This window comes from Mesocricetus auratus, unplaced genomic scaffold, assembly GCF_017639785.1.
Source record: "Mesocricetus auratus isolate SY011 unplaced genomic scaffold, BCM_Maur_2.0 Super-Scaffold_100025, whole genome shotgun sequence".
In the NCBI taxonomy this organism is placed as follows: domain Eukaryota; kingdom Metazoa; phylum Chordata; class Mammalia; order Rodentia; family Cricetidae; genus Mesocricetus; species Mesocricetus auratus.
In genome coordinates, this window is record NW_024429206.1 from 28128147 (window position 1) to 28155549 (window position 27403).

Consider the following 27403-nt stretch of genomic DNA (forward strand, 5'->3'; position numbering starts at 1 on the left):
CACACACAACACACCACACACACCCCACACCACACCACACACACCATACACACACACCACACACCACACACACACACCACATACCACACACACACATACCACACACACACATACACACACACACCACACACACACAACACACCACACACACACACCACACACACCACACACCACACCACACACCACACACACCACACACACACACCATACACACACACCACACACACAACACACACACACCACACACCATACACACACACACCACACACACACACACCACACACACCACACACACACACCATACACACACACCACACACACACAACACACACACACCACACACCACACACACACACACACCACACACACACACCACACACACCACACACACACCACACACACACAACACACCACACACACACACCACACACACCACACACCACACCACACACCACACACACCACACACACAACACACCACACACACACCCCCCACACACCCCACACCACACCACACACCACACACACACCACACCACACACACACTACACACATACACACACCCCACACACACCCCACACACACCCACACACCCCACACCACACACACACATACACACACCACACACACACACACCACACACACCACACACACCACACACACCCCACACCACACACACACATACACACACACCACACACACACACACACCACACACACACACCACATACCCACACACCCCACACCACACACACATACACACACCACACACACCACACCACACACATATACACACACATACACACATACACACACACACCACACCACACACACACACACCACACACACCACACACACACCACACACACCACACACACACACACACACATACACCACACTACACACACACCATACACACACACCACACACACACACCACACACACACCACACACCACACACACACACACACCACACACCACACACACACACACACCACACCACACACACACACCACACACACACTGCACACACCACACACACACACACACACACATACACCGCACACACCACACACACAAACCCCTCCAAAAGCTCAGAAGGCACTATGTAAATGGTCTATAAAGGAGTGTGTATGGGGGAACCCTCACACTCCAGAGATTTTGATCCTTGTGTCTTCCAAGCTCTCTGAACCAATTCCAGGGGAAAATAAATCAGGCTGATGAAGCTACAGGGAGCAAGTCTGTAAGCAGCATTCAGCCATGAACTCTGCTCCAGCTCATGACCCCAGATTTAACCTCGACTTTCTGCCCTGACTTCCCTTCATGATGAACTTTAAGTTGCAATATTAAACAAATCCCTCCCCCAGGGTTGTTTTTGGTCAGAGTGCTTTTCATCACAACACCAGAAAGCAAACAAGGGCAGAACCACTATACAAGAATTAAAGTGTGTGATTTCATTTGAGTTTCTGATAAGAAGCAATAACCTTTGGATTCGGTGATAATGAAATCACTGGTTGCATTATTTTTTAGTTAATATGTCTTAGCAAATGAATTCAAAGATCAAAGTAGACCATGCTAACTGCTAAGGCAGAGAGAGCTCCTGACTGTTGTCACTGTGGGTGGGGCATAGTGGTGTTTTCATTGGATGCAAGGCCAGATCCGCCCCCTTCCCACTACTTAAGCACTGAGCTTGGCCTTCTTGAGTGACAGCTGGGCGGGAAGGGAGCTCATCAGGCTCAGCCCTGGGAGGTGAAGCACACACAGCTGAGGATACAGCACAAAAGAGACTCGACTGAAGAAGCAGCAATGGACCTGGTTCCAAACTTTCCCATGGAGACCTGGGTGCTCCTGGCTACCGGCCTGGTGCTCCTCTACCTGTGAGTAAACTGCCCAGACTCCTCTCCTCAGGGGATGTGAATTGGATGACTTTTCCTCTAATCGTTTGGAAAAATCCAATGAGAAAATGAAGGGTGTTGCTTGCGTGTGGGATGCTAAGACGCAAGGTGCTGCTGTTGATCTTATGTAGATCCCTCCAAGGGGATAAAGGGCATCTCTCATCTACTAAACTCTACTTTCTGTGGATAAGGAGATTGAGTGACTCAGTTTTCCCCCGGGTTAGCCAACAGAGCTCAGCAGAAGCAGATTACAAGTAGCTGGTTACTGTGTATGATGGGGGGAGCTCTTCTGCAAGATCTCAGGACTGTGGAGCTGGGAGGAGCTTTTGGGTTGACTACACCCACGCCCTCTGATGCAGGAGATGTATAGTATTGCCCACGTGCACATGGCTAGTTTCTGATCCCTTGTCTCACCTCTAGGACCACTTATACATTTCCCCCAGTGTACCCCAAGTTGTATGGTAGGCTCAATTTATTCCTGGTTTTTTTTACCATTCCCTGGTCTTTCCCAAACTCAGCCCTCCTATCTATAATATGTTGAACTATTTGCTTCTAAGTGATGAATCTTTTTAATGTTATATTTGGTCATTTTATTTTATGTGGGTGTTTTGCCTGCACGTATGCATGTGTACTACATGCGTGCTTGCCCATGGAGGTCAGTGGAGGACATCTTATCCCTCAGAACTTAGGTCACACACAGATGGCTGTGAGCCTCTAGGTAGATGCCACAAATTGGACCCGAGTCCTCTAAAAGGGCAGCAAGTGTTCTTACCCCTGGAGCCATCTCTCCAGTGCCCATAAGTGATGAATCTTTAGAGCAAAGGAGGCCTGACTATGATTCTTTCCCTACAAATCTCCTAGTATAAGTGGGAGACAAGGAGTGATGCCTCCCCAGCTATGAGAGCTACTGACATCCTCAGAAGGCAGAAACTCTGAAACAATTGGGTTGTTAAATGTTTCCCTCTAAGTTCTACTGGGGCCATCAGTCAAAACACCGATCCCAGTATTCCTTTCAGTGAAGGGATTCCTGTACAAGTGAGGGGATGAGAGATGTTATCCTGAGTTCTAGGATCAAAGCATATGTGACCACCATCCCCACCTTTTTCTATTGCAGCTCCTTTCAACCTGTGGGTCTCGACCCCTTTGAGGTCTAACAACCCTTTCTCAGGGGTCTCATACCAGATGCCCTGTATACAGAGTGCCATAGCAGAGTTGCAGTTGTGAAGTAACAATGAAATGTTGTGGTTGGGGGTCACCACCACATGAGGAACTGTATTAAAGGGTCACATCGTTAGGAAGGGTGAGAACCACTCTTCTGTCTCTTCCTCTTCCTCTCTCTGTCTGTTTCTGCCTCTCTGTCTGTGTGTGTGTGCCTATGAGTCTATGGATTATAGATGCCCCTTCTCACACACATCACATTTGACATCTGTCTGTTGCCATTTTACTCTAAGGAGAGGTAGACATTTGTAATGATGTGAAAAGGAAAATTTCAGATGTGGTTTTATTCTTTAAAGAAGTAGGTAAGTATTTAAAGTATTGTGGTGACATCTTTTCCATCTGATAACATTTTACAATTAAAATTGAAATGTTTAATTTCCTTCTCTTCAGCCTTAGAATTTCTTTGAAATAATCCCAGGACCTTCCTTCAAAAGGTTAAAGTGGGGCTGTTTCTGTCAACATTTGTGACAACTGATGTGTTTATAGTAATTTCATTTGTTTGTAACAGTGTCAGGAATGGGAGCCCAATGCATAAATGAACACATGTCTCAGATTGTATGTGTACTTTGAAATAAACTTGCTAATCAGGTTTAGAAAAATCATCAGTGTTTGATATACCTGTCTATCCTGACATGCAAATCCCTTAGTATGGGTGTATAAGGAAGAGGATGGACCAGCAGTGAAATGAAATACCATCAGGTATGAGCTAGGAGGAAGTGGAGAAAATATTTCTTCTCTCAAAAGGGATCTCTCAAACACACTTGCATGTTGTGACTTCCACTGGAGATCACTAGAAGGTCAGATGATTGGCATCCAATCAATTTCCTAAAAAAGGAAGTGAAAAAATGACATGTAAGAATTCAGATAGGATGTCACACGAACACTCAAATCAAGTTTCCAGACATTTATTAATGATCAACTTTAGGATTTAGAGCCCGCAAATTTTACTTACTTTTTAAGATAACCTTTGTGGTCTTTGAGTGTCCCACAGAGAACTCTAGAGAAGAAGTAAGGACCAAAAATAATTATTGCTGTTGGAGTTTTTGTTATTTGTTGCCTCCTCTGTTTGAATTTATAGTGTCTGTATCCGTGACTGCTGGACCACTATAGCATACAATGACGATCCCAACATACTAGTTTTCTTTTTCACTTCATAGATACGGAACCCATTCACATGGACTTTTTAAAAAGCTGGGAATTCCTGGGCCCAAACCTTTGCCTTTCTTGGGGTCAATTCTTGGTTACCGGAAGGTGAGTATGATTGGACTCCCTATCTTTCCTTTTGTGGTTGCCAAGACTGGTTTAGTTACATCAACAGAAGGCAAGATCTGGAGTAGACCTGAGTTTCAGAAACCATGTTTGGTTTCTGTCTGAAACAAGATCAGCTTTTCTAAAGCTTTGCTGTAAGTCTTTGTAGGATCCAGTTGGACACGGTTGGTCAGCTCCAACCTCTGACGTATCAACATTCGTGTTGAGGACTTGATGTTCAGACTTGTGATCCTCAAAGGGCAATTTGTCCCCAGTACAGATTTTAGCAGGGGACAGTTATACTTCTGGAATTTTTATTTGCAAAATTAAAACTTACAATTGAAACTTAGCTAAAGTTTTCTTTTTAAGTTTCAGAGACTCAGAACACGTATTTAATTTCCAATGTTATGTGTAGAAGAGAAAGTGTTCTCCTTTGTTATGTTCTGTGTAGAGGGTGGCATCTCCCCTTTTTCCATGTTGCCAGGGAGCCATTAAGGCAAATTCCCTTTATTTTTAAAAAATATTTTCATGTGTATGGTTATTTTGCCTGCATACAATTCTGTGTATGAGTGTTGGGTGCCCACAAAGGTGTCCCCTAGAACTAGAGTTACAGACAGCTGCCGTGTGGGTGCTGGGAACTGAACCCTGGTTCTCTGGCATGGCAGGCAAGGCTCCTAATCACAGTGCCGTCTCTTCAACCTCCATTGTCATTTTTATCCACTTGCCTTCTCACTCAGCAACTTGCCGGAGACTAAATGCTCCACATTAAAAGAGGCCACTGGTTTCTTCATGGTCATAATTCTATTAGTCTTCTCAGGGAGAGGTCATGAAACAAATGAAAAAGATGCTGAGTAAGGAGTTAAATGGATCTCACTGGCATTGCCTTAGCTTCCTTTCCTGATTGTGTTATGGAAGGAACAATTCGGAACGTTTGAGAATTTTAGAGACAGCATGTAGAGAGGCAAAATCATTTTTGTGTATTATTTATTATTTACTTTTTCATTTTACATTCCAACCCCAGCTCCCCCTCGGTCCCCTACTCCCCAACATCATTCACACCTCAGAGAAAGGCCTTCCTTGGGGAGTCGACAAAATCTGTCATACCAGTTTGAGGCAAGACCAAGCCCCTCCACCCACTATCAAAACTTAACAAGGTATCTTACCATAGGGAATGGGCTCCAAAAAGCCAGTTCATGCACCTGGGATAGTGCCCCCCCAACAGATCAAGCCACATAACTGTCACCCACATTCAGAGGTCCTAGTTCAGTTCCATTCAGGTTCCCCAGCTGTCAGTTCAGAGCCCGTGAGCTCCCAGTAGCTTGGGTCAACTGTCTCTGTGGTTTTCCCATCACGATCTTACGCCTCTTGTTCATAGGATCTCTCCTCCTTCTCTTCAACTGAATGAGGAACAAAATCTTTAAGACATGTTGTGAGCTGCTGTGCATAGTGAAGAGTGAGTGACCAAGCCTGTGCGATGGTGTTAGTAACTATTCACAGTCAAGGGTGAGATTTGTGCATTTGCAGTATTTAGGGGGAAATCTGCGAACCTTTAATATCCACATTTCACGCACATCTAGTATTTAATCTCCTTTCCATTCAGACAGTGGTGAATAAGAATGTCCCTCTCAGTGTCACTGAGGGACAGTAAGCTTGGTTTTGTGAGATTCATATAATTTGTACCCAAACTAAAGGTAAGAAGAGTATATTTAAAATAGTTCTGGATTCTCATTTTCTTTCTCTTTCCAGGGATTCTGGGAATTTGATATACAATGTAGTAAAAAATACGGGAAAATGTGGGGGTGAGTATCACAGCAACTTCTGCTGGGAGGATTTGAAATGTTGGCACATGCATTATGAAGAGTTTTGGGGGCTTTTTGCTGGCATAGGTCCCATATATCTCCCAGTGTCATGATTTACAGACTGACTTTGGCTGAGAAAGTTGCATATTTTGACCTTTCTCCAGGACTTGATGGTTCGGGAATGGGTCACCCAAGTTTCAGTCCAATGTCTGGATATTTCACCATTTTGTACTCAAATTACTCAACTTCAATTTTCCATTGACTTAATATCCTTTTTGGTAATCCAATATTCTGATCATGCAAAATTATGAAAAATAGTTTATGGGTGATATTCATATATGCTCTGTTCAGGCTTACAAATGTTCCAATTTAGTTCCAATTATGATATCTTTGTAGAGCTATTTTGTGTTTGCCTTTTTCCGGCATGAGGTTCATGCACTTCATTTTGTGAAATTTGAGTGACCCATGGTCAGAGTGACCATGGACTTGAGCTAGCTGCTCATGCTGAGGCATGCTGTGTAACTAAGGTGTTGGTTACGTAACATCTGGATCAGATTCTGAGTTTCTGGGCATGCCTCCAACTAGCAAATCTAGATGGCTGGGCTTAATCCTCTCTGCTTTGCCAACGCAGGTTTTATGAGGGTCGACAGCCTGTGTTGGCTATCACGGACCCAGACATGATCAAAACAGTGCTGGTGAAGGAATGCTACTCTACTTTCACAAACCGTCGGGTAGGCATCTATTTAAAGCATCTTGATCTCTATTTATTTATATGTTAGGGTCTTTTTGATGCATGAATGTTTACATGCATGTACACGGGGTATATGCACATGTGTGCTGATGCACATACCTACCACATATGGGAATCAGAGGAGGATGTTGGGTGCCTTGCTCTATTCTCCTTATTCTCTTTTTTTTTTTTTTTTTTTTGGTTTTTCGAGATAGGGGTTCTCTGTATTGTTTTGGAGGCTGTCCTGGAACTAGCTCTGTATACCAGGCTGGCCTCGAACTCACAGAGATCCGCCTGCCTCTGCCTCCCGAGTGCTGGGATTAAAGGCGTGCACCACCAACGCCCGGCTCTCCTTAGTCTCTTGAGACGGTCTCTCACTGAGCCTGGAGCTAGGCTGTCAGTCTGCAAACACTGGCAAGTCTCCTGTTTCTGCCCCTAACAGAGCTGGGGTTACAGATGCACAGGGCCACATCGAGCTTTTTAAGTATGCCTTTGACATTCAAACTAAGATCTTTATGTTTACACAGCAAGCTGCTCTTTCCTACTAAGCTACCTCCCCAGTGCCCCATTTATATCTTAGTTTTCTTTGCTTGTTTTGGCTTTTTTTGAGACACAATTTTTTTTTCTGCATAGCATCTCTGTCTGTCCTGAAAATCACTTTGTAGACCAGGCTGGCCTAGAACTCACAGAGATCCACCTGCTTCTACCTCCCAAGTGCTAGGATTAAAGGCGTGCGCCACCAACACCTGGCAACATGTTATTTTTTTTATCAAGAAATAATTACAATTTCATAGAGGCATTGACCCAAAATGTATAACAACAGTCTATGAATTTTTCATCTTATCTCAATGGTGATGTTTTACATCATAAATTTAGTATGTTTTTGTGATGGGAATTTGTATAGCTCATACATTTTATTCAGTACCAATGTTATGTGTCCTTATTTTGTAGTGTGTGTGTGCATGGGTATGTAGCTCCATGAATATTTATTTGTACATCTATGTATAACCACCAGCACCCATGATACAGAATTGTTCCTTCACGACAAGGTTCTCACATCCTAGTTTATTAGAGTTGCCACACAACATATAGCTTGTATTTTATTCTCAGTTGGAAAATATTTTATCTTTCTACATCTTGGCATGTGTTTATTGCACAAAATGGAGGGTTTTCTTGTGACTTTTTTATTTTTTAAAAAGTTTATTTATATTTGTTTATGTGTATGCTTGTATTTGTGTCTCTCTCTATGTGCATATGCACTTGTGTATAGGTGCCCACAGAGGCCAGAAGAGGGCATAGGATCCTTTAGAGGCATAGTTATGGTATTTATGAACCACCCCATGAGTACTGGAAACCAAATTCCAGTCCTTTGCAAGAGCAGTGATTCTTAAGCGCTGAGCCTTCTCTCCAGCCCTATAGTTTTGTTATATGTACATAGTTAAAAAAAATCTATCGTCAATACTGATAGGTGATTCTCATGTGTCTCAATGTGTCTTCACTTAATGTGACCTTCAGTTCTGTCTATTTTCCTGCAAACAATGTAAATTTGCTCTTTATGACTGAATAAAACACAATTGTGTGTGTGTGTGTGTGTGTTTACATGTGTGTGCCTGTGTTAACCTGCAAAGGTCTCAAAGAGGATGTTAAGTGTCCTACTGTGCTACTCTGTTGTATTGGGTAGTCTGGCTGACCAGTGAGCCATTGGTATCTGCCTGTCTTCGTTCTCCCAACCCTGGGTCAAAGGCACCCATGGCCATAGCCAACATCTTTTAAGATGTGGCTGCTGCAGATTCAAACTCAGGCCCTCAGGGTTAAAGAACAGACATTCTGACCCTCTGAACCCTCTCCCCAGTGGGTTATTTTGATCTGTGAGTGCTTTAAGTTTGTTCATTCCTTCAAATTTTCATTGATTCTTTTTAATGAACATTTTTATTGTTGTTAGATTTTGTTAGGGTTATACCCAAAGTATTTCATTTTCGTTGGAATGATTGTGAAAGTCATTGAGTATTTAATGTGGTTTTGCATATTCCTCACTTACCTTACCAATGTGCCTGGATTTTTGTGTGTGTGAATTGACTAATTTGTAAGTTCCAGATGTTTGTTTGCTTATGTCCTCTAAGAATTTGTTATCTTGATGTTATTTTAATAAAAGATAGGGGAGCTTTTTCTTTCTACTTTTCAGGGATTATAAATTTTAATCTTCCACAGTTTAGCTGCTGCTCCTAAGTTTTTTCCATACAACATATACACTTAAATATTTTCATTGAATTTATCAATTACGTATTATTAGTGATATTGAAATGCATGCATATTGGTATATCAATCTACCTCCAGCCTCCTAGAGAGTGAGACATTTGAAAGATACATTTCAAATATAAAGACATAGTTCTAAATAATTTGTATGTAAGTGATGCTTGTTAACATTTCCCCACAATGTTGCAGTTCTCCAAACCTATATAGTGCAACATCTCTTTTGCTTTGTGTTCTAGATGTTTGGTCCATCGGGAATTTTGAAAAAAGCCATCTCCATTGCTGAGAATGAAGAATGGAAGAGAATCCGAGCATTGCTGTCTCCTACCTTCACCAGTGGGAAGCTCAAGGAGGTAATGAAGTAATGAGCTCGTCACTGGAGACACGAGGAACAGATCTGGGGACAGGGAGAGTGGAAGACCACAGCCCTTTCCAAGCAGCGTTCTCTGAGTTGAAACTTCCTTAAGAGTGTCCTTTTGTGTTAGTGGGACCTCTTGCTTTGTCCTTGGGAAAGCTGCGTCCACTGGGAACTCACTGTGGATGGCTTTGTGTTCTGTGTGTAGATGCTCCCCATCATTAACCAGTATGCAGACGTGTTGGTGAGAAACATGAGGCAGGGGGCAGAGAACGGGAAGCCCATCAACATGAAAGAGTAAGTGCTAACGCAGTTGTGGGGTGCTGGGTTGTTGTGTTAATTACTTTTCTGTTGCTGCAACAAAAGACCAAGAAAAGCAACCGAAGGGTGGAAGGTCTCATTTTGGCTAGAGGGATACAGAACATCACAGCATGAAGGCATGGTGGCATGAGCAGGAAGCTAGCCGGTCACACTGTGTCCATGCTCAGGAAGAAGGAAGTATGGCCAGGCTATGTAGACTCAAGGTCTGCCCAAAGCGACCCGCTTCTTCTAACGAGGCACCACCTCTAAGTTTCCACATTTTCTTCAGACAGTGCCACTAGCTGGGGACCAGGTGTTCAGACACACAATACTCTGGGGAAGGGTATTGTGCATTTATATCATAACAATAGTTCCAGGAGACACCACAACTGCCAGCTGTGGAGTTGAAGTTTTCATTGTTAGGTTACTCCAGGTCCTTTCCAAAGTGGGTTGTGTGGTGTTTCAACTGATTACAACACCTCAGAGTACTGCTGGAGCTGAGGCCAGAGGAAACTGGAGACATCCCTGTAGCGGCATTAGGATTGTAATGAGCCTCCCTGCAAAGGGGTATCTCCTATGACAGGGTGACTTATAGAGAACAAGTCTCACCTCTGTATACATGATCATTATTAAGTTGTCTACTAAATTGTTGTTTTTGAAATTCTAGAGAAGGAGGTAATTTAGAAATAAGGAACATTATTATCTAAACAAATTTGTTAACTGTTGATTCAGTAGGAAAGAATGCAGAAAGTACTTGGCACTTATTAGGATGCTGTGTGAGCACCAGGCAAGTTAAAATGTCAAACAATTTATATCCCATCATAAAACGTTTGAGACTATCAGTGAAATAGTTATTCTTTCCTTTGGCTGGTAAGATAGTTCAGTGGGTAAAGTCACTCGCCACCAAGGCGATAACCTGAGTTAGATCCCTGGGATCCACACGGTAGAGGGAGAGAATTGACATCCACAATGAAGAACAAAAAAAAAAATGAACATACACATGCTTAATAGTTAGCTTACCTTTTTCACATAGTTTAGGACTGAACCCAGTGTCTTAGGGTTTCAGTTGCTGTGAGGAGACACCATGACCATGACAACTCTTATAAAGGAAAACATTTAATTGGGTGGCTTACTTACAGTTTCAGAGGTTTAATCCGTTATCATCATGGGGGGACAAGGTCGGGTGCAGGCAGATGTGGTTCTGGAGAGGTAGCTGAGAGTTCTACATATTGCACAGGCAAGAGGAAGTTAATTCATTGAGTTGGATGGAATCTTGGGCATAGGAGACTTAAAAGCCCATTCCCACAGTGATGTATTTTCTCCAACAAGGCCACACCTACTTTACCAAGGCCACACCTCCTAATAGTGCTACTCCCTATGCGTTTATGGGGGTTAATTACATTCATACTACCACACTCAGGGAATGCTGCCATCCACAGTGGATCATATCTTCCCACATCAATTAATACAAGCAAGGCAACACCTCATAAGCCTGTCCAACTTCATATAAACAATTCCTTCTTGAGAGTTTCTTCCCAGGCAATTCTAGATTAGATAATTTTGATAATTAAAACTAACTATTATAGTATCCATGCCATCCCACAGCACAAAGACAGGCATAACACTGCCACCTGATAAAGTCACAATAGAGTATAATACAAGCAAAGGCATCATAGAAAGCGTTTCTGTGTGGCACTATGACCGACTTGGATGGACATATGAATTTACTCATACTTCACATCGTATGTGTCTTAGGTGGAGTACGAAGAGGTGTAGCTGTTAATTTCCATCTCTCTTTCTCTTCAGCATCTTTGGCGCCTACAGCATGGATGTGATCACTGCCACTTCATTTGGAGTGAATGTTGACTCTCTCAACAATCCTCAGGATCCCTTTGTAGAAAAAATCAAGAAGCTCTTAAAATTTGATGTCTTTGATCCTTTGTTCCTCTCAGTTAGTACGTGACTTAATATTTCATTCTTTCTTTTAAAGTAACACTGTAGTGAAATATAATCCACATATGTTGTAAGTAGTCCACTTAAACAGGCTGATGATTTTCAGTATGTTTGAAATATTATCAGCTCTCACTGTTGTTAGCTGTGGTATGTTTTTGTTATCTCAGAAACTCTGTACTTTTAATGGTCAACTCCTTACCTCCCTCAGTAACAAGCAACAAGTAAGTCTATTTTCTAACTGCACAGATCTGTCTATTCTGCACATGTACAAATAGAGGAGGGTAATGTGATCTTTTGAGTCTGGCTTTCAAATTAGTATGTCTTAAAAGTTCATGCATCTTCAATGGGTATTAGTATTTCATGGCAGAATCATATTCCTTTATTTAAGATTCATTTATTTTTGTATGAAAGTGCTCTATTTATCTGCATGCCTGCATGAGAGAAGAGGGCATCAGATTCCATTCAGATGGTTGTGAGCTACCATGTGGTTGCTGGGAATCAAACTGAGGATCTCTGGAAGAGCAACCAGTGCTCTTAACTGCTGAGCTCTTTCTCCAGCCCCTCATATGCCTTTGTACTGACATGCCATGCTCTATGTGTTAGGCAATTTTGGCTGCTGTGAACAGTGCTGCTATGAAGATTCTTTTGAAAGCTTGTGTTTCAACACATGTTTTCATTTGATTTTGGATGTATTCCCAAGGGGAAGTGCTGAGTTATATAGTAATGTCTAACATAATGTGTTGAACTAATTAAGGATGTGTCTTTAATCACAAAAGGGATCTTCTCCAATGTTTTATTTTGTATCTATTCATCTGTTTTGTGCATTTTCTTTGCATTGATATGTTCAATTATATAGCAGAGCATCCTTGAGATGAATATTACCTACCTAGTTAGGGTAATATAAATTGTCCTATAGTTACTTGATTCAGTATACAGTATTGTGTTGAAAATCTTGCAACCACATTTACAAGTGATGTTACTTTGCAGTTTCCTTTTCCTGTGAGAAATTTGTCTGGTCTTAGTATTAGAGCACCACCCACTTTATGGAGAATTCTGGACATGTTTTCATGTTTGTTCTATATTTTGGAAGTGTTTGGGAAGAAATGGCATATGCCTGTCTTTAAATATTCAGTAAAATTCAGCATCAAAACCTTTTGGTTTGAGGCTTTCCTTGTGGACAGCATTTTTTTAAAAATCAGGAATACTTTTAATTCTGTATATTAGGCAAGGTAAGGAGGAGACAGAAATTAAGTATGATCCTGGAACACGTTTATATGATAATCTCCTTTTATCATAGTTATCCATTTTCTCTAGGCTGTGAGAAATGCTATGGGTCTCTGTGTATTTGCTTTGTAACAAATAATCTCTCATTATGTTATGGGTCTATTATGCATGGTATTGCATTTATTTTTGAGTCATTTTCTAAAATTTATGTATTTTTAGGAATCTGTATATTTTAGCCAAGTTGTATAATTGAGGCTATTGTCCTAGTCCTCCAATTGTTAGTAGGATTCCTTTATATGCCCTTGTGTTTCTCATAACATTATTCTCCTCCTACTTTACTATGCTCGCTAGTAATCTGACCCATCACTCTAATTCTAGAACAATCCCAGCTAACATTTTCCCAACTGTGAAGATATTTTCAAAGAAGCATCTTTTGTTTTCATTGATTTCCTTAATTTTTTTATTTCATTAGTTTTCATTTTGGTCAGTAGTAGCTACTCTCTGTGCCTGAGTGTGTTTTCTCCTCTCTTTAGTGGCACACGCTATAAGGTATTGTCATGCGAGATCAGCTTTTCCTCAACACTCCCTGCTGGGTATTGTTGTGTCTCCATCTTATAAGTATTTCTTTAGTTTTGTGTTTTGGTTAATGTCATTATCATCACTGTTATTATTATTATTATTGTGCGTATTCATGGGGAGGTGGGTAGGTGCACCGTTATTATTATTATTATTGTGTGTGTGTGTATTCATGGGGAGGTGGGTAGGTGCACTTGTGTGTGTGGGTGTACACAAGCAGGCAGACGTCAGGCATCTGTCACCTTTTGTCAGGGTCTGTCACTGGCCTGGAACTTCACCGAGGAGGTAGGTGAACTTCCCCAAGTTTAACTAGCTGTTGAGCTTCCAGGAGTTCATTCACTGTCTCCAGCTCTCATATTGCCATTGCTGAGCTTGGCATTTCACATGGGTTCTGGGAACGGAACACAGGTCCTCACATTTCCAAGGCGGGTGCTTTACCCACTGAGCCATCTCTCCAGCCTTGAAAGCTCTTTCCCGAACACCTTGATTAACTGCGGCACTGGACTGAAGCCTGATCTACCCAAAAAGACCTCAGTCCTACATGTGAGAGGTCAAGGAATTTAACCCTGAAACTGTGAGTCAAGAGCCACTGATACCACATCTGTGCTGGTGGTCAGACATCGACACACCATTTCTCAGCCGGCAGCCTGGAACCTGAGCAAGAGAGATCCTGCTGGCTTTTATTGCTCTGAGTGTTGAATAAAGTACTCATTCCAGGTAAAAATTGCATCTTCACCACGGTTTCTCTTTTCCTTTACTTCTAGCACTCTTTCCATTCCTTACCCCAGTGTTCGAGGCTGTAAATATCTGCATGTTTCCAAAAGACGTCATAAACTTTTTTAAAACCTCTGTGCAACGCATGAAAGAGAATCGCATGCAAGAGAAAGGAAAGGTAATAACTGTTCACATGAGGACTTTCATTTATTGATAATGCGTTTCTTCCTCTCTAGAGAAATATGAACACGCACACATACATTTCCTCTACATCTTTAAATACTAGATGGAGGAATATTGGTTAAGGATGGGATTTTTGATATTTTGAAGAGAATGAAGAGTGTAGTGGTTGGGAATAGAAAAATAAAATGAGCCAGAGAAAGCACTTAAACTTAGTGGTATGCCTGACACAGAATAAATAGAGGCAAGAATTTCACAACATGCTAGTAAAAAGAGATTTCTTGCATATGATTTGTGGGGATATAAATTAGGGGAATTATGGAAAATTATATGGATATATCTAAAAAAAGTCAAACTGTTATTTTTTCAGTGCTGGGGATAAAACCCAGGCCCTTACACATGGTCAGCAAATATGTTACCCTTGAACTCTATTCTAGAGTTTCATATTGGGAGCAAAGTTTATGACTTTGACGTTGGACCAGAAGATCTCAATGGAACAACCATTATTATTATTATTATTATTATTATTATTATTATTATTATTGTTATGGTTTTCACCTGCCTCCTAATTGCTGAGATTAAAGGCATGAACCACTTTGCCCAGCCAGGAACAACCATTTTTTAATGGCTTATTTCTTCAAGGATTAAGTCTTCATTGATTTGAGTTCACATTAGAGGAAAACTATGAGCAAAAAGTAAAAAATAAAACTCCTATGTGATTCAGCCATCTTCCTGCTGGTTATATAATGATATAAGCTTGTGTGGGACACTTGTATTCCTATGCTCACTGAAGCCATTCAAAAAATTCCAAAAACTATAGAGGAATGGACTTTGAAAACTCTTATTTCAGCCTGATATAAGCAACATTTAATATATGCATGCATCAAAATTTAATTTCATTCTATTTCCATGTACACTTTTTATACACCATTTAATGTAAATTTAAAAAGCAATGAGACAAATTTACCAGAAAGGACAATGATTCTACTTAAAAATTCTTTCCAGGTACTTTAATTCCACAGACTGACAAGAAATCACTTAATCTCCAAGCTTACTGTTTTACACATGTTCAAAAGAGAGTCGCTTTATTCTATCCAGCACAGTTTAGTTTGCTTTATTTTTAATTTTTATTTTTTGAGACAGTTTTGCTATGTAGCCCATGCTTGCGTCTCTTGGTCGTTCTGCCTCCAATGTGTAAGGACAGTGGTTTGGGATTTAGATGGGAGGGCACAAGGCTGAAGCCCAGAACATGCGAAGGGAAGGGGCCAATATGGAATGTTTAGAAGCCAGAGAACTCAGGGCCAGAGGCAGGAAACACCAGAGCCATTGGACACACACCTAGTGTTCACTCAGGAAAGCATCCTGCTCTCCAAAGCGTGTGTGTGGACATTTTGGTTCATCATCGACTTTGGGGAGCCTAGCTGGACTTCTGGACTTTCAGTAAGCACCAGTCTCAGAATGGTGACTCGTTCTGCACCTGTGACCCACTGTGACCTCTCAACTGACCTTGGGTCTTTCAACATTATTTTCTCTCAGCAAAGAGTGGATTTTCTTCAGTTGATGATAAACTCGCAGAGTTCCAGTGTCAAGGACTCTCACAAAGGTAAGCAAGCATGTTTCATGTTTATTGATGGTAACCTCAGAGTGAAGGGTTTGCTCAGAAATATGCAGGAGGCTTTTCAGGTAGATGGACATGTCTCCAAATTTCAAACAAACAATTCCAACCCCTTCTTAAAGAAAAAAAATAAACCAACCCAACCCCCAGATGTAGACAGTATCCATAGAGGAGCTTTCTAGAAGCAGTGGATTACAACTGTGAAGAAAAACTTCAGGGCAGCTATGCAGTGCCGTTCAGTACTGGAGGTCATCAGTGGTTTCTGCATCTTGTGCCACAGAACAAAAACCAGCTGGGTCCATCTAGGCCCACTGAGTCAAAGCTCTGTCTGGAGATTTGCATGTAGACATCCAATCAGAGGACAGCCCCACAGTGGTGATGGTCATTGGAAACCTGGGATGAATGCTTACTCAGATCTTGATTGACAGCCAAGCTTTGATTTCCCATGTAGTTGACATGGAGCGCATGGAGAAAGCCTTGGGACTAAGCACACATTCCTCTACTCTTACTAGTTTTTCACTACTCATCTTCCCATCATGGGTGCCTGTGATAGTTGATGAATGATGGTTTTCTGATTCCACCCTGCCCTGTGCAGCTAGGAGTTATGTTCCGTGCAAGAGAGGGGCAGGCTGTCTGTTCTCCGTTTTATTTTCCCTTTTCTTCCTTTTTGTGCTCCTTCTGTCCCTCCTTCCCTTCCTTGTTCTTCCATAACTCCACTTCCTTCTCCCTCCCCTCCTACTCTTCTTCCTCCTCTCTCTGTCTCCTCCTGCCCCTCACCTCCTCCTGAATAACCTTATATATTAGTTCTGTTCCCTCACTATCATTTTGACACTCAGATTCATTCAATCTGTCCATTGAATACGTCTTTTATATGGGCGCCTGAGTTCTCTTTTTTCGAGATCATAATACAATCACATTTATTCCTTCCCTTTCTCTAAGCCCTTCTGCATATCTCTCCACACTCTTTCGGCTTCATGTTCCCTTTTCGTCAATTGTCATTGCATGTCTGTATGCTTATGCATGTGTATATACATATATATTCCTAAATATAATCTATTTGTCTGTATAATGTTACACATTGTACACTTTCAAGATTGGCCACTTGATACTGAATAAGTGTGCTCTTCCTTGGGAAAGAGTGTTTCTCCTCCTCTCAGCATTCCTTAGTTGCCTCTGGTTTTTGGTAGAGTTGAGGCCTCATGGATTTTCCCTATCCACTTTGGCATGTCTATTGGTGTTATTCTTGTTCACCTCATGTTCAATCATGCTGTTGAGACTTTATGGGTATAGCTTCTGACATTACTGGGAGACACATCTTACAGAACACTTCTGGCTCTTCTGGCTCTTAGTCTTCCTGCTTCCTCTTCTGCAATGTTCCCTGAACCTTAGGTGTGGGGGTGTTTTGTGGATATATCCCCTGGGACTGGGCTCTACAGCGGTAGTGGCACACATACCTTGGCAGTAACCAACAGCTCTCTAAGTGAACTTACGACCTGCTCAACTACAGGGAAACCATTGCCTGGTACTGAAAACCCAGGTAACTGCTCAGTGATAGTGAAGTCATGGATCTTAGAAGAGAATCTACAACCATTGCTTTAGTAAACCATGACAATCCCTAACAAGAGCCTAAACATTTGTCCTTATATCCACAGATGAATAGGTATAAGGACACCTCTAATCAAGGAAACATCATTTTGCAACTGACTGAGTTCTCCTTATTCTCTAATTTTATATATTTAAAAATTAGTTTACAGGGTTTAGAGAAATTATGGGCTCACAGTCAATTTCAGCTGAATGTATACATGCTTTCTTGCCCCATCACCTGCACAGCCTCCCATTCTTTTCAGAATACATTTTAGAAATTCACTTGTTTTGTGTGTATGTGTGTGTGTGTGTGTGTGTGTGTGTGTGTGTGTGTATGGGCATGCACATGCAATGGTGTGCACATGAGGGTCGGAGGACAACTTCCACAGTTCTGTTCTCTCCTTCCACCCTTGGGTTCTGGGGACGGGATTCAGTTCATCAGGCTTGGCAGCAGCTCTTTTACCTACAGACCTGTCTTGCTGTACCACCGTGCTCTCCCATTTTTGACATTCATCAATAGAGTAGTGTGTTTGTCATGAGCATCGACCCTACATGCTCGCATTTCCCCGGAAAACCCAGAGTTATAATTAGGAACCCAGAGTTATAATTAGGACTCGTTCTTGGTCTTGGTCATGTGATTCATGACTGATAACTGTGGGCAAGTTTACAGCTTATGGGAAGGTAACATGAATCATTGTGCATGAAATTTCCTTTTGTAATCTCTGCCCTGCAAAGAAGAACCATGCAAACAAGGATCACGCAAATAAGGACAGTCCTGCTTGGTTTAAGTTCAGCCTTAGTCAAAAGCTTGGCTCTTAGGGAGCAGGGCTGCAGTCCACAGTGTCACAGTACATCACTTCACAGATGCAATCTATCTGGAGTTGATGTCTCTCCCATTTGAGATTAAAAAATTCTCTAAGGAGGATCCGCTTATTTGAATATTGCTAATCATTGCCCTTTAAATAAAAATAATTATTTTATAATTTATTTTTGTGTATGTCTGTGTGAATGAATGAGTGAGGGTGTCTGTGGAGGTCAGAGTATTAGATTCCTGGAGCTGAGGTGACAGGTGGTTTTGAGCTGCCTACAACCGAACTAAGGTGGTCTGCAAGAACAGTCTGCATACTTTTTTTTTGAGATAGGGTTTTTCTGGCTGTCTTGGAACTTGCTATATAGACCAGGATGGCCTTCACCTCAGAGACCCATCTGCCTCTGCCTCCTGAGTGCTGGGATTAAAGACACACTTCACCACCACTACAGTCTACATCCCTAACAGGCTGAGCCATTTCTTCAACCCATCGCTCAATACTCTGTAGCTATTCCTTTTTCTCTGTAGCTGCTCTAACTTCTGATTTGCATTTTGAAGATTGGTAATACTTGTTTGATCAAATAATTATACATAAATACCACAGCTCATGAAAGTTCAGACACTGACCAAGGAGATGTAGAATGGGTTTGAGTGCTACATTACAGGGAACTTGTAAAATGTTGCTACCGGTCCACAGACCACACTTTGAGTAGCTTTAATAACATTGCTTCAGGTTTCTTAAGACCTGTGTAGTTCATAGGTCTGCTAATGTTCCATGCATTCAAACCTTTCTATTTCATATTCACCCAAAATGTTTCAAGCTAAGTTTTTTTAAATTATTTTTTTATTTAGGTTAGAAACAATCTTGTTTCACATGTCAATCCCAGCTCCCTCTCCCTCCTCTCCTCCCCTGCCCACCCCACCAGGACCCCAGTCCCCCACCCAAACTCCACTCCGATCACCAAGGAGGGTGAGGCCCTCCATGGTGGATCTCCAGTAACTGTCATTTCATCCAGGGCAGGGCCTAGGCCCTCCCCCAAGAATCCCAGCTGAGAGATCCTCCTATACTGTGGCATGGGCACTCAGAGTCTATTTGTATGCCAGGGATAAATACTACCCAAGGCCCCATAGATTACCTAGGCCTCCTCACTGACACCCACATTCAGGGGGGTCTGGGTCAGTTCCATGCTTTCCACACAGCTATCAATCTGGAGTTTAAGAGTTCCCCCTTGTTCAGGTCAACTGTTTCTGTGGGTTAAACCAGCCCACTCTTTTTTTTTTGGTTTTCTCCATTTTTTTAAAATTTTAAATAGCTTGTTTTACATGTCAATCCCAGTTCCCTCTCCCTCCCCTCCTCCCGTACCCCCTCACCATCCCCCCAGCCTCCCACCTTATTGCCAATTCCTTCCACATAGGGGATATCTAGAGTCTATCATTTCATTCAGGGTAGGGTCCAGGCACTTCCCTAAGAGTCCAGGCAGAGAGAGCAACCCTCTTTGTGTTATGGACACACGATGTCTGTTAGTATTCGAGGGATAAACACGGATCCACTGCTCAGGACCCCATAGGTAGACCAGGCCTCCTCATTGACTCTCACATTCAGGAGGTCTGGATCGGTCCCATGCTGGCCTCCCAGTTGTCGGTCTGGGGTCCAAGAGCTCTCCCCCTGTTCAGATCAGCTGTCTCTGCTGGTTTTGCCAGCCCATTCTTTGCCAATTTGCTCTTCGCTCCTCTCTCTCTGTCGCTGAAACCAGCCCACTCTTAACTCCTTTGCCCATCAGTTCTCTCTTTCTGACACTGGATTCTAGTTCAGTTCAGTGTTTGTCTGTGGGTATCTGCCTCTGCTTTCATTAGTCGCTGGATGAAGATTCTGTTTCCTTGGCTGTCTGGCAGTGGGATTGTATGCTGGTACTCCTCTGATTCATGTCTAAAATCCATAAATGAATGAGTACATACCATGTTTATCCTTTTGTGATTGGGTTACCTCGCTCAGGATGGTTTCTTCTAGTACCATCCATTTGCCTTCAAATTTCAAGATTCCATTGTTTTTTTTTTCTGCTGACTAGTACTCCATTGTGTAAATGTTCCACATTTTCTCTACTCTTCAGTTGAGGGGCATCTAGGCTGCTTCCAAGTTCTGGCTATTACATATAATGCTGCTATGAACATAGTGGAACAGACATCCTTGTTGTATGAATGTGCATATTTTGGGTATATGCCTAAGAGTGGAATTGCTGGGTCTTGTGGTAGAATGATTCCCATTTTCCTGAGGAATCTCCATACTGATTTCCAAAGTGGCTGTACAAGTTGGCATTCCCACCAGCAGTGGAGGAGTGTTCCCCTTTCTCCACATCCTCTCCAGCATAAACTGTCATTGGTGTTTTTGATTTTAGCCATTCTGACAGGAGTGATATGGTATCTCAAAGTTGTTTTGATTTGCATTTCCCAGATGGCTAGGGATGTTGAGTACTTTCTCAAGTGTCAAGCTAAGCTTTAAGCAGAATAATTTAATTTTTCTTAGAGGAGAATGCTATCACCTATTTTACATATATGAAGAGGATTACCTAGGGCTGTGGTAATGGCTCAGTAGGTAAGAGCACTTGCTTTGTAAACATGAAGACTTTAGTTTGGAACCCTAACCCCCACATAAACAGATGGGCATGGCTACATGTGCCTGCTTAGCCCCAGATTCAGAGGGTGGAAACAGGAGGATACAGAGCTCAGCAGCCAGCCAAACTAGCTGAAATGATGAGCTTCTAGTTCGGTAAGAGACCCTGACCCATAGCAATGACACAGAGAATGATGGAGAAAGACACCAGAAGTCCTGCTCTGAGCCCTTGTCCACACACACCTGCACATCCATGTTCATGTGTGACATGTATACATCATGTGTACCTAAAAATTGAGCAGACTATAAATTGAAGTATACTGTATCAGCTTGCCAGCAAATGAACAGTTATGACTACAGTTCTTACACAGAGACAAAATGAAAACTGAGTAAAACATGGTAGATTTCTAATTATCTGCAGGGCACACTGAAGAAACTGTGTACATCAGATGGAAATGCTTCCTCTTGAGGTTGTTCAGTGGTGGAGGTGTTGAGGAAGTCAGCTATTGAGGATGCAGATGGTCAAGAGGAGTGTAGACCTTAGGAAACTGGGCCAAAGTGACTTTCCCATCTCAATCCCTTGTCAGACCAACGTGAGAATGAAAACCACTGTGACTTTGAATCGCTTTCTCATAATCTTTTTAGGGATTTGAGATATTTATTTGTGTTATTTTTCATCCAAATAATGATTTTTAAATACTAATCTCCTTTACCTAAAGTGTATCTACTGGGCCAGCCATATAGGCCAGTGGATAAAGATACTTGATACCAAGCCAAAGACCTGAGTTCAAACCTCAGGAACCAAATGTTGCAAGGAGAGAACTCACTCCTGAAAGTTGTCTTCTGACCCTCACAAGAACGCGGTGACACACTCTCTTTCACACACACACACACACACACACACACACACACACACACACACGCTAAAATAAAATGTATCTCCTTTCCCATTAGCTTTATCTGATCTGGAGATTGTGGCTCAGTCAGTTATCTTTATTTTTGCTGGCTATGAGACCACTAGCAGCGCTCTCTCCTTTGCCTTGTACTTGCTGGCCACCCACCCCGATGTCCAGAAGAAACTGCAGGATGAAATTGATGCAGCTCTATCCAATAAGGTGAGGGGACGGGACCCGGGACCTGGGGAGGGAGAAAGGTAAAAGGAGACAAATTGACATGAATGGCTCCTTATCACATCCAGTGAGAATTTTTCAACAAAGTTATAAGTATTGATCCCTTCACCACCTTTATTTAAGAAGGTTCTGAAGAGAGAAATTAATGGGAGACAGGCATTGGCTGCTGCCTTTAGGAAAATAACATCTTTGCAGGTGAATGTTGGTACAGTTTTATCCATTATCTGTTACCAAAAGCTTCCAAGAAACAGCCACAAAATCACAGTGGCATGGAAGTGTGAGCATTGGTTAGTCAGATGTCTGGGTAGTCAGCTTGCTGATTTTGTGGGGTGTGCTGTTACTTGTTGTTGCCTGAGTGTGACTGGCCTTGACTGGGCTGGGCTAGGCAGATTGATTTAGCTCAGCCCCACAATCTGTCTCCACTCGTAGGTGGCCCTACATTGTGGTCTGTTTCAAAGCCCCATGAAGTGATAGTCAGCCGTTTCCCATACTGACTTTTACAACTCTGTCCAAAGTGGGAGGCTGTGGGGTGTAAAGTTGTGTGGTCTGTGGAGAGGTCTGTCTGGTTTATCATGCTCTTCAGAGCTCACAGGCAAGCCCTGAAGGGACAACCGGAAGGCTGGACCAGCAACAGTGAATGCAGCTGAGTGATGGATTCTGTTCTCACTGTGACTTTTACCAGGGTTGAAACTGAGAATTTTGTCACCTTTAGTATATGTATATATATTTATATATATATTTAAAATTTTATCCTACTCAATGCATCCGAATTTTACATATAGTCAAAAGAATGGCCACATGAGATATTTTCAAATAAATACAATAGGAGTTTTTCTTCCTCCTATGTTTATGTACCTTCAAGTACATGTGTGTGGCCTCTCTGTGGAAAGGTAACTTAAGTGTGTTAAGTTGTTGTTGACTCTAATTATCATGATCTGCAAGTTATGACTCCTCACATAAGAAAGAAAAAGTAGTATATAGTAATAGTGAGGATTTTAGGTCCTGGGTTTGGGACTGTCACAAAGTCTTCCCGTATTTCATAATTACCCTACATTTCTTACAGGTGCATTGAGCAGGCTGAAATCTCAGTTATTAAAATCCTTTGTAAATGCTAAGGTCTTTCACTAATGTGAGTTCTTCTTTGGTAGTGTAACCCCCTAGTAGTTTTCCACAGAGGAAAGTTAGTTCAAAAATCTTAATTTACAAAAATCTTTCTCCCCCTTTGCAGGCACCTGCCACTTATGACACTCTGGTCCAGATGGAGTATCTTGACATGGTGGTGAATGAGACTCTCAGATTATATCCAATTGCTGGAAGACTCGAGAGGGTCTGCAAGACAGATGTTGAAGTCAATGGGGTGCTCATTCACAAAGGAACTGTGGTGATGGTACCAATCTTTGTTCTTCACAAAGACCCAAAATACTGGCCAGAGCCTGAGGAGTTCCGCCCTGAAAGGTACAGGGGTGTGGGAAAGATAAAATACCGAGGACTAGACTAGTTTAAGTAAGATGTGTGTCTCTTGTGTTGAAGACACATAAGTAGCAATTAAGCCTATCTCTGTGTCTGTTTATCATATATCTGTTTATTTACCTATTCAAAGTTTGAAGGCAAGAGTAGCATGTGTCACAACGTCCTCAACACTATCTTATTTTATGCATTATGATTTTCTTCCCTAGGTTTTTCTTGCTGTTACCTTTAGTTCCTCCCATCACCGTTAGAGAATATTTACATTTTACATTTGACTAGACTTTGCCTCTTGGGTCCTCCAGTGTGGCTATAATGGTGTCATCTGAGGGCCTTGTTTGCGGCTCTGTGGAGGACAAAGGAGACCACAGGTCCTTCCATTCCTGCCTCTTGTTCTAGCCACTCTCTTACCCTATGTGAATTTTCCAAAGCCTGCTGTCTAAAATCTAAGCAAACTTATTTTGGAAGTGGCTCAAGCAGGTTTAAGGAGGCAAGGTTAGGCTTCAGTTACAGTTCTACAGTCTAATTGTTTTCTTGGTAAGCAAAACAAAGAATGGTGTTTTTAGGGCCAAGGCAAGTAAGCCTAAAGGCTTAGGATATAGACATTCATTGCTTCTAAATTATGTCCCTCCTGATTTCTGGTACTTTATGTTGTTGGCCATAATGTACCATTTAGACACCAGTAAGTCTATGTATAGTACTTGCTGAGGAATTAACAAGAGCTCACCAGTTCTTCTGTCTTCTAGACAGATGGCTTCTGTGTTTCTTTCAGTCTCAGCAATTACACCTTCTATAGCTTTGTGACACACAAACAATTGACTGTACTTATATTATATTCATTTAATAATGAAACAGTCTGTGTTTTCTGTGAATGAAAAAGTTGATAAATGTCTACAACAAAGAATGGTTGACAAATTCACAAGGGTGCTTTGTGCAAATCAATATCCACAGCATTCTCAATGGAATTCTATGTGACCAGCAACCATTCATCCATGTGTGGTGCTTATTCACACACCCCACAACCTTCTGTATGTTTTTGGAACATAATACTCTATATACATCAAAAACCTTCCAAAATATTAAAAAACAGCTTAGAACACGAAGTCACATTGCATCTACTGCTTTTCTAGAAATCAACAATTTTTCTGTCAGATGTCATTTTATACCCAAAGGAACACATAGAGGGATTTTTTTTATATCCAAAGGAACACACAGAGAAATAGTTTAATGGTGATATTATATTAGAGTAACATGTATGTCTTTCCAAATGATCTGACTTAAACTATTCAGTGAAGAAGGAAGGGAAGTGCAAGAAGAAAAAGAAGAAGGAGGAGGAGGAAGGAAAGGGAGGCTAGAGAGGACATAAGGAGGGAGGAAGGAAAAGGAAGTGGAAAAAAAAAGAAGGGGGAAGGGAGGGGAAAGAGGAAGGGAGGAGAAGGGTGGAGGAAAAGTGGGTGGGAAGTTGGAAGGAACAGAGAAATGGGAAGCAAGGCAATGCAGGCATAAAGGAAACAAATAAGAGGAAGAAAGTAGAGAAAAAGAATAACGGAGAAGAGAAAAAAGAATAAGAGAGAGAAGACAGTGCAAGGAAAACAATTTCAGTAATGGTGAATGCTTTATCCTCCCACCTCAATGAGTCTCAGTTCATCTAATAACATACTTTTCTTTAAATGGTCTCATTTCTTATGTCTCAGAGAATGAACACGTCACACTAAATGCAGTGGTCATGTATAAAGGTAAATTAACCTCATCTCAATATGACTGAAAGCTCCTCCATGGTAAAGCAAGACAGGGGACTTGTGACTTGTATCATTTCTATGGCATACCATCCACTCTGAGGCACACAGACCACCTCAGAAGAGGGGTGAAGGACTAGTAGTTCAAGAATGGGCGTGTGTGCTCACAGTGTCTTCTGGCTGGAACATGGCCATTGCCATCATGAACACACACTCTCTGTGACCACCTGTGAAAGACTCACACAAAAACAGACACGGAAACATGAGGGAGATGAGAAGTGAAGAAGTGCGTGAATAGAGTTGGGAAGAGTGTACAAGAAGTTAATGTGGGAGGGGAAATGATCGCAATGCATTGTATACAGGTAAGAAACTATGGAAGTCATACCAGAATTTTCATAACCAGCTTGGGGAAGCTTCCTGTTTACTATTACTCATGTGTATCTAAAAAAAGTCCATCATGTGACTGTTGTGGGTTTTAGGCTTCCTTAACTTGTCTTATCTACTTCCATGGGACCAGGTTCAGCAAGAAGAACCAGGGCAGCATCAATCCTTACACATACCTGCCCTTTGGGGATGGACCCAGGAACTGCATTGGCATGAGGTTTGCTGTCATGAACATGAAACTGGCTCTTGTCAGCATCCTGCAGAACTTCTCCTTCCAGCCTTGTGAGGAAACTCAGGTCAGTGTGCTTTTTCAGTAGCTTATGTTTTATAGGATTTTAGCTTTTCAACTGGGCTATTGATTTGCAGAAAAGTATATTGATCTGTTTTGTCCAAGGAATTTCTTTGTAAGACCTATTGGAGAGTTTAAGTATTTCAGTTTTAGAGTTGCATCTTTTACTTTATAAAGACCTAAGTATAAATATTGTCTAAACTCAAGGGCTGTAGGAAATAGGCCAGCCTCTTGTCTTCAAAGAATGTGGATTTGAGCTTAATCCTCATAGCAAAACAAAGCAAGCAAGAAAACAAACAAACCAAACAACCCACTAACATACCAACCAAAAACCCAGCCACCATCCAACCAGCCAAACAACTTACCTATTACCAACCATGTGTGTTGACATGCACTCGTAATCCCAATACTGACAAGACAGAGACCAGAAGATTTCTGGGCCTCACTAAGCTGCCAGACTATACAATTTGTGAATTCCAGATCAGTGGGAAACCCTGTCTCAAAAAGGGTAAATAAGTATCACCCAAGGAAGAGCACTGGAGGCAAAAGTAGTTTTTGTAGGCTTGTAAAACACTACCAGTATTTGTGGGCTTCTTGTTTGTGTTTGTGGTTGGTGTCGTTTCATTGACTGTTTCTTGTACTTGTCCAACTATTCCAGATCCCTTTAAAACTAGGCAAGCAAGGACTTCTCCAACCAGAAAAACCAGTGCTTCTAAAGGTTGTGCCAAGAGATGGGACCATAAGTGGAGCTTGATGTATGTCGGTCTGTTATGATGCTGTGTCCCACTGGACCAGAAACCGATTCAGATTGTGAATAAATTCAAAGATGAAGACTGGCGATCTTGTGCACTCATGAAGGATTCTGGGTGTTTATTGAGCTTGCTATGGAACCAATCAAAGATATGTTCAACTCTTTTGTTCTTGTGGGACTCCCTATTTCTACTTCACTGTCGCTACCAAATCTTCTGATTTCTGATGAGAAAATAAAGATCAATTACTAGTTTTATCAACAACTACTACTGAAAATGAGATATTTTATAGTGATGCCAATGGCTAAATTTTTAAAAATTAACTAAAAAATTTTATTTTTTCTTATTTTATGCATAACCTTGGCATTTTGCCTGCATGTATGTCTGTGTGAGGGTGTCAGATCTTGGAGTTACAGACTGTTGTGAACTGCACGATGTTGGTGCTGAGAATCAAACTGAGGTCCTCTGAAAGGACAGTTAATGCTCTTAACCACTGAGCCAATCCATTCAGCTCTAAAATTAATTTTTATGTAAGTTAAAAACAATCTAATTTCACATACCAACCCCAGTTCCCTCTCCCTCCCGTTCTCCTACTC

At 41.7% G+C, this 27403-nt stretch overlaps 1 protein-coding gene across 1 annotated transcript; it reads left to right on the forward strand.

The window, feature by feature from the left end:
• The first annotated feature begins 1695 nt into the window (after positions 1 to 1695).
• Positions 1696 to 27071, forward strand: LOC101839056 (cytochrome P450 3A9). The gene is made up of 13 exons (XM_005080441.3): positions 1696 to 1875; positions 4269 to 4362; positions 6106 to 6158; positions 6790 to 6889; positions 9378 to 9491; positions 9702 to 9790; positions 11600 to 11748; positions 14311 to 14438; positions 15977 to 16043; positions 22010 to 22170; positions 23414 to 23640; positions 25903 to 26065; positions 26717 to 27071. The coding sequence occupies exons 1-13, from the start codon at positions 1805 to 1807 to the stop codon at positions 26810 to 26812; spliced, it is 1512 nt and encodes a 503-aa protein (XP_005080498.2). The 5' UTR covers positions 1696 to 1804; the 3' UTR covers positions 26813 to 27071.
• The last annotated feature ends 332 nt before the right edge of the window (positions 27072 to 27403 follow it).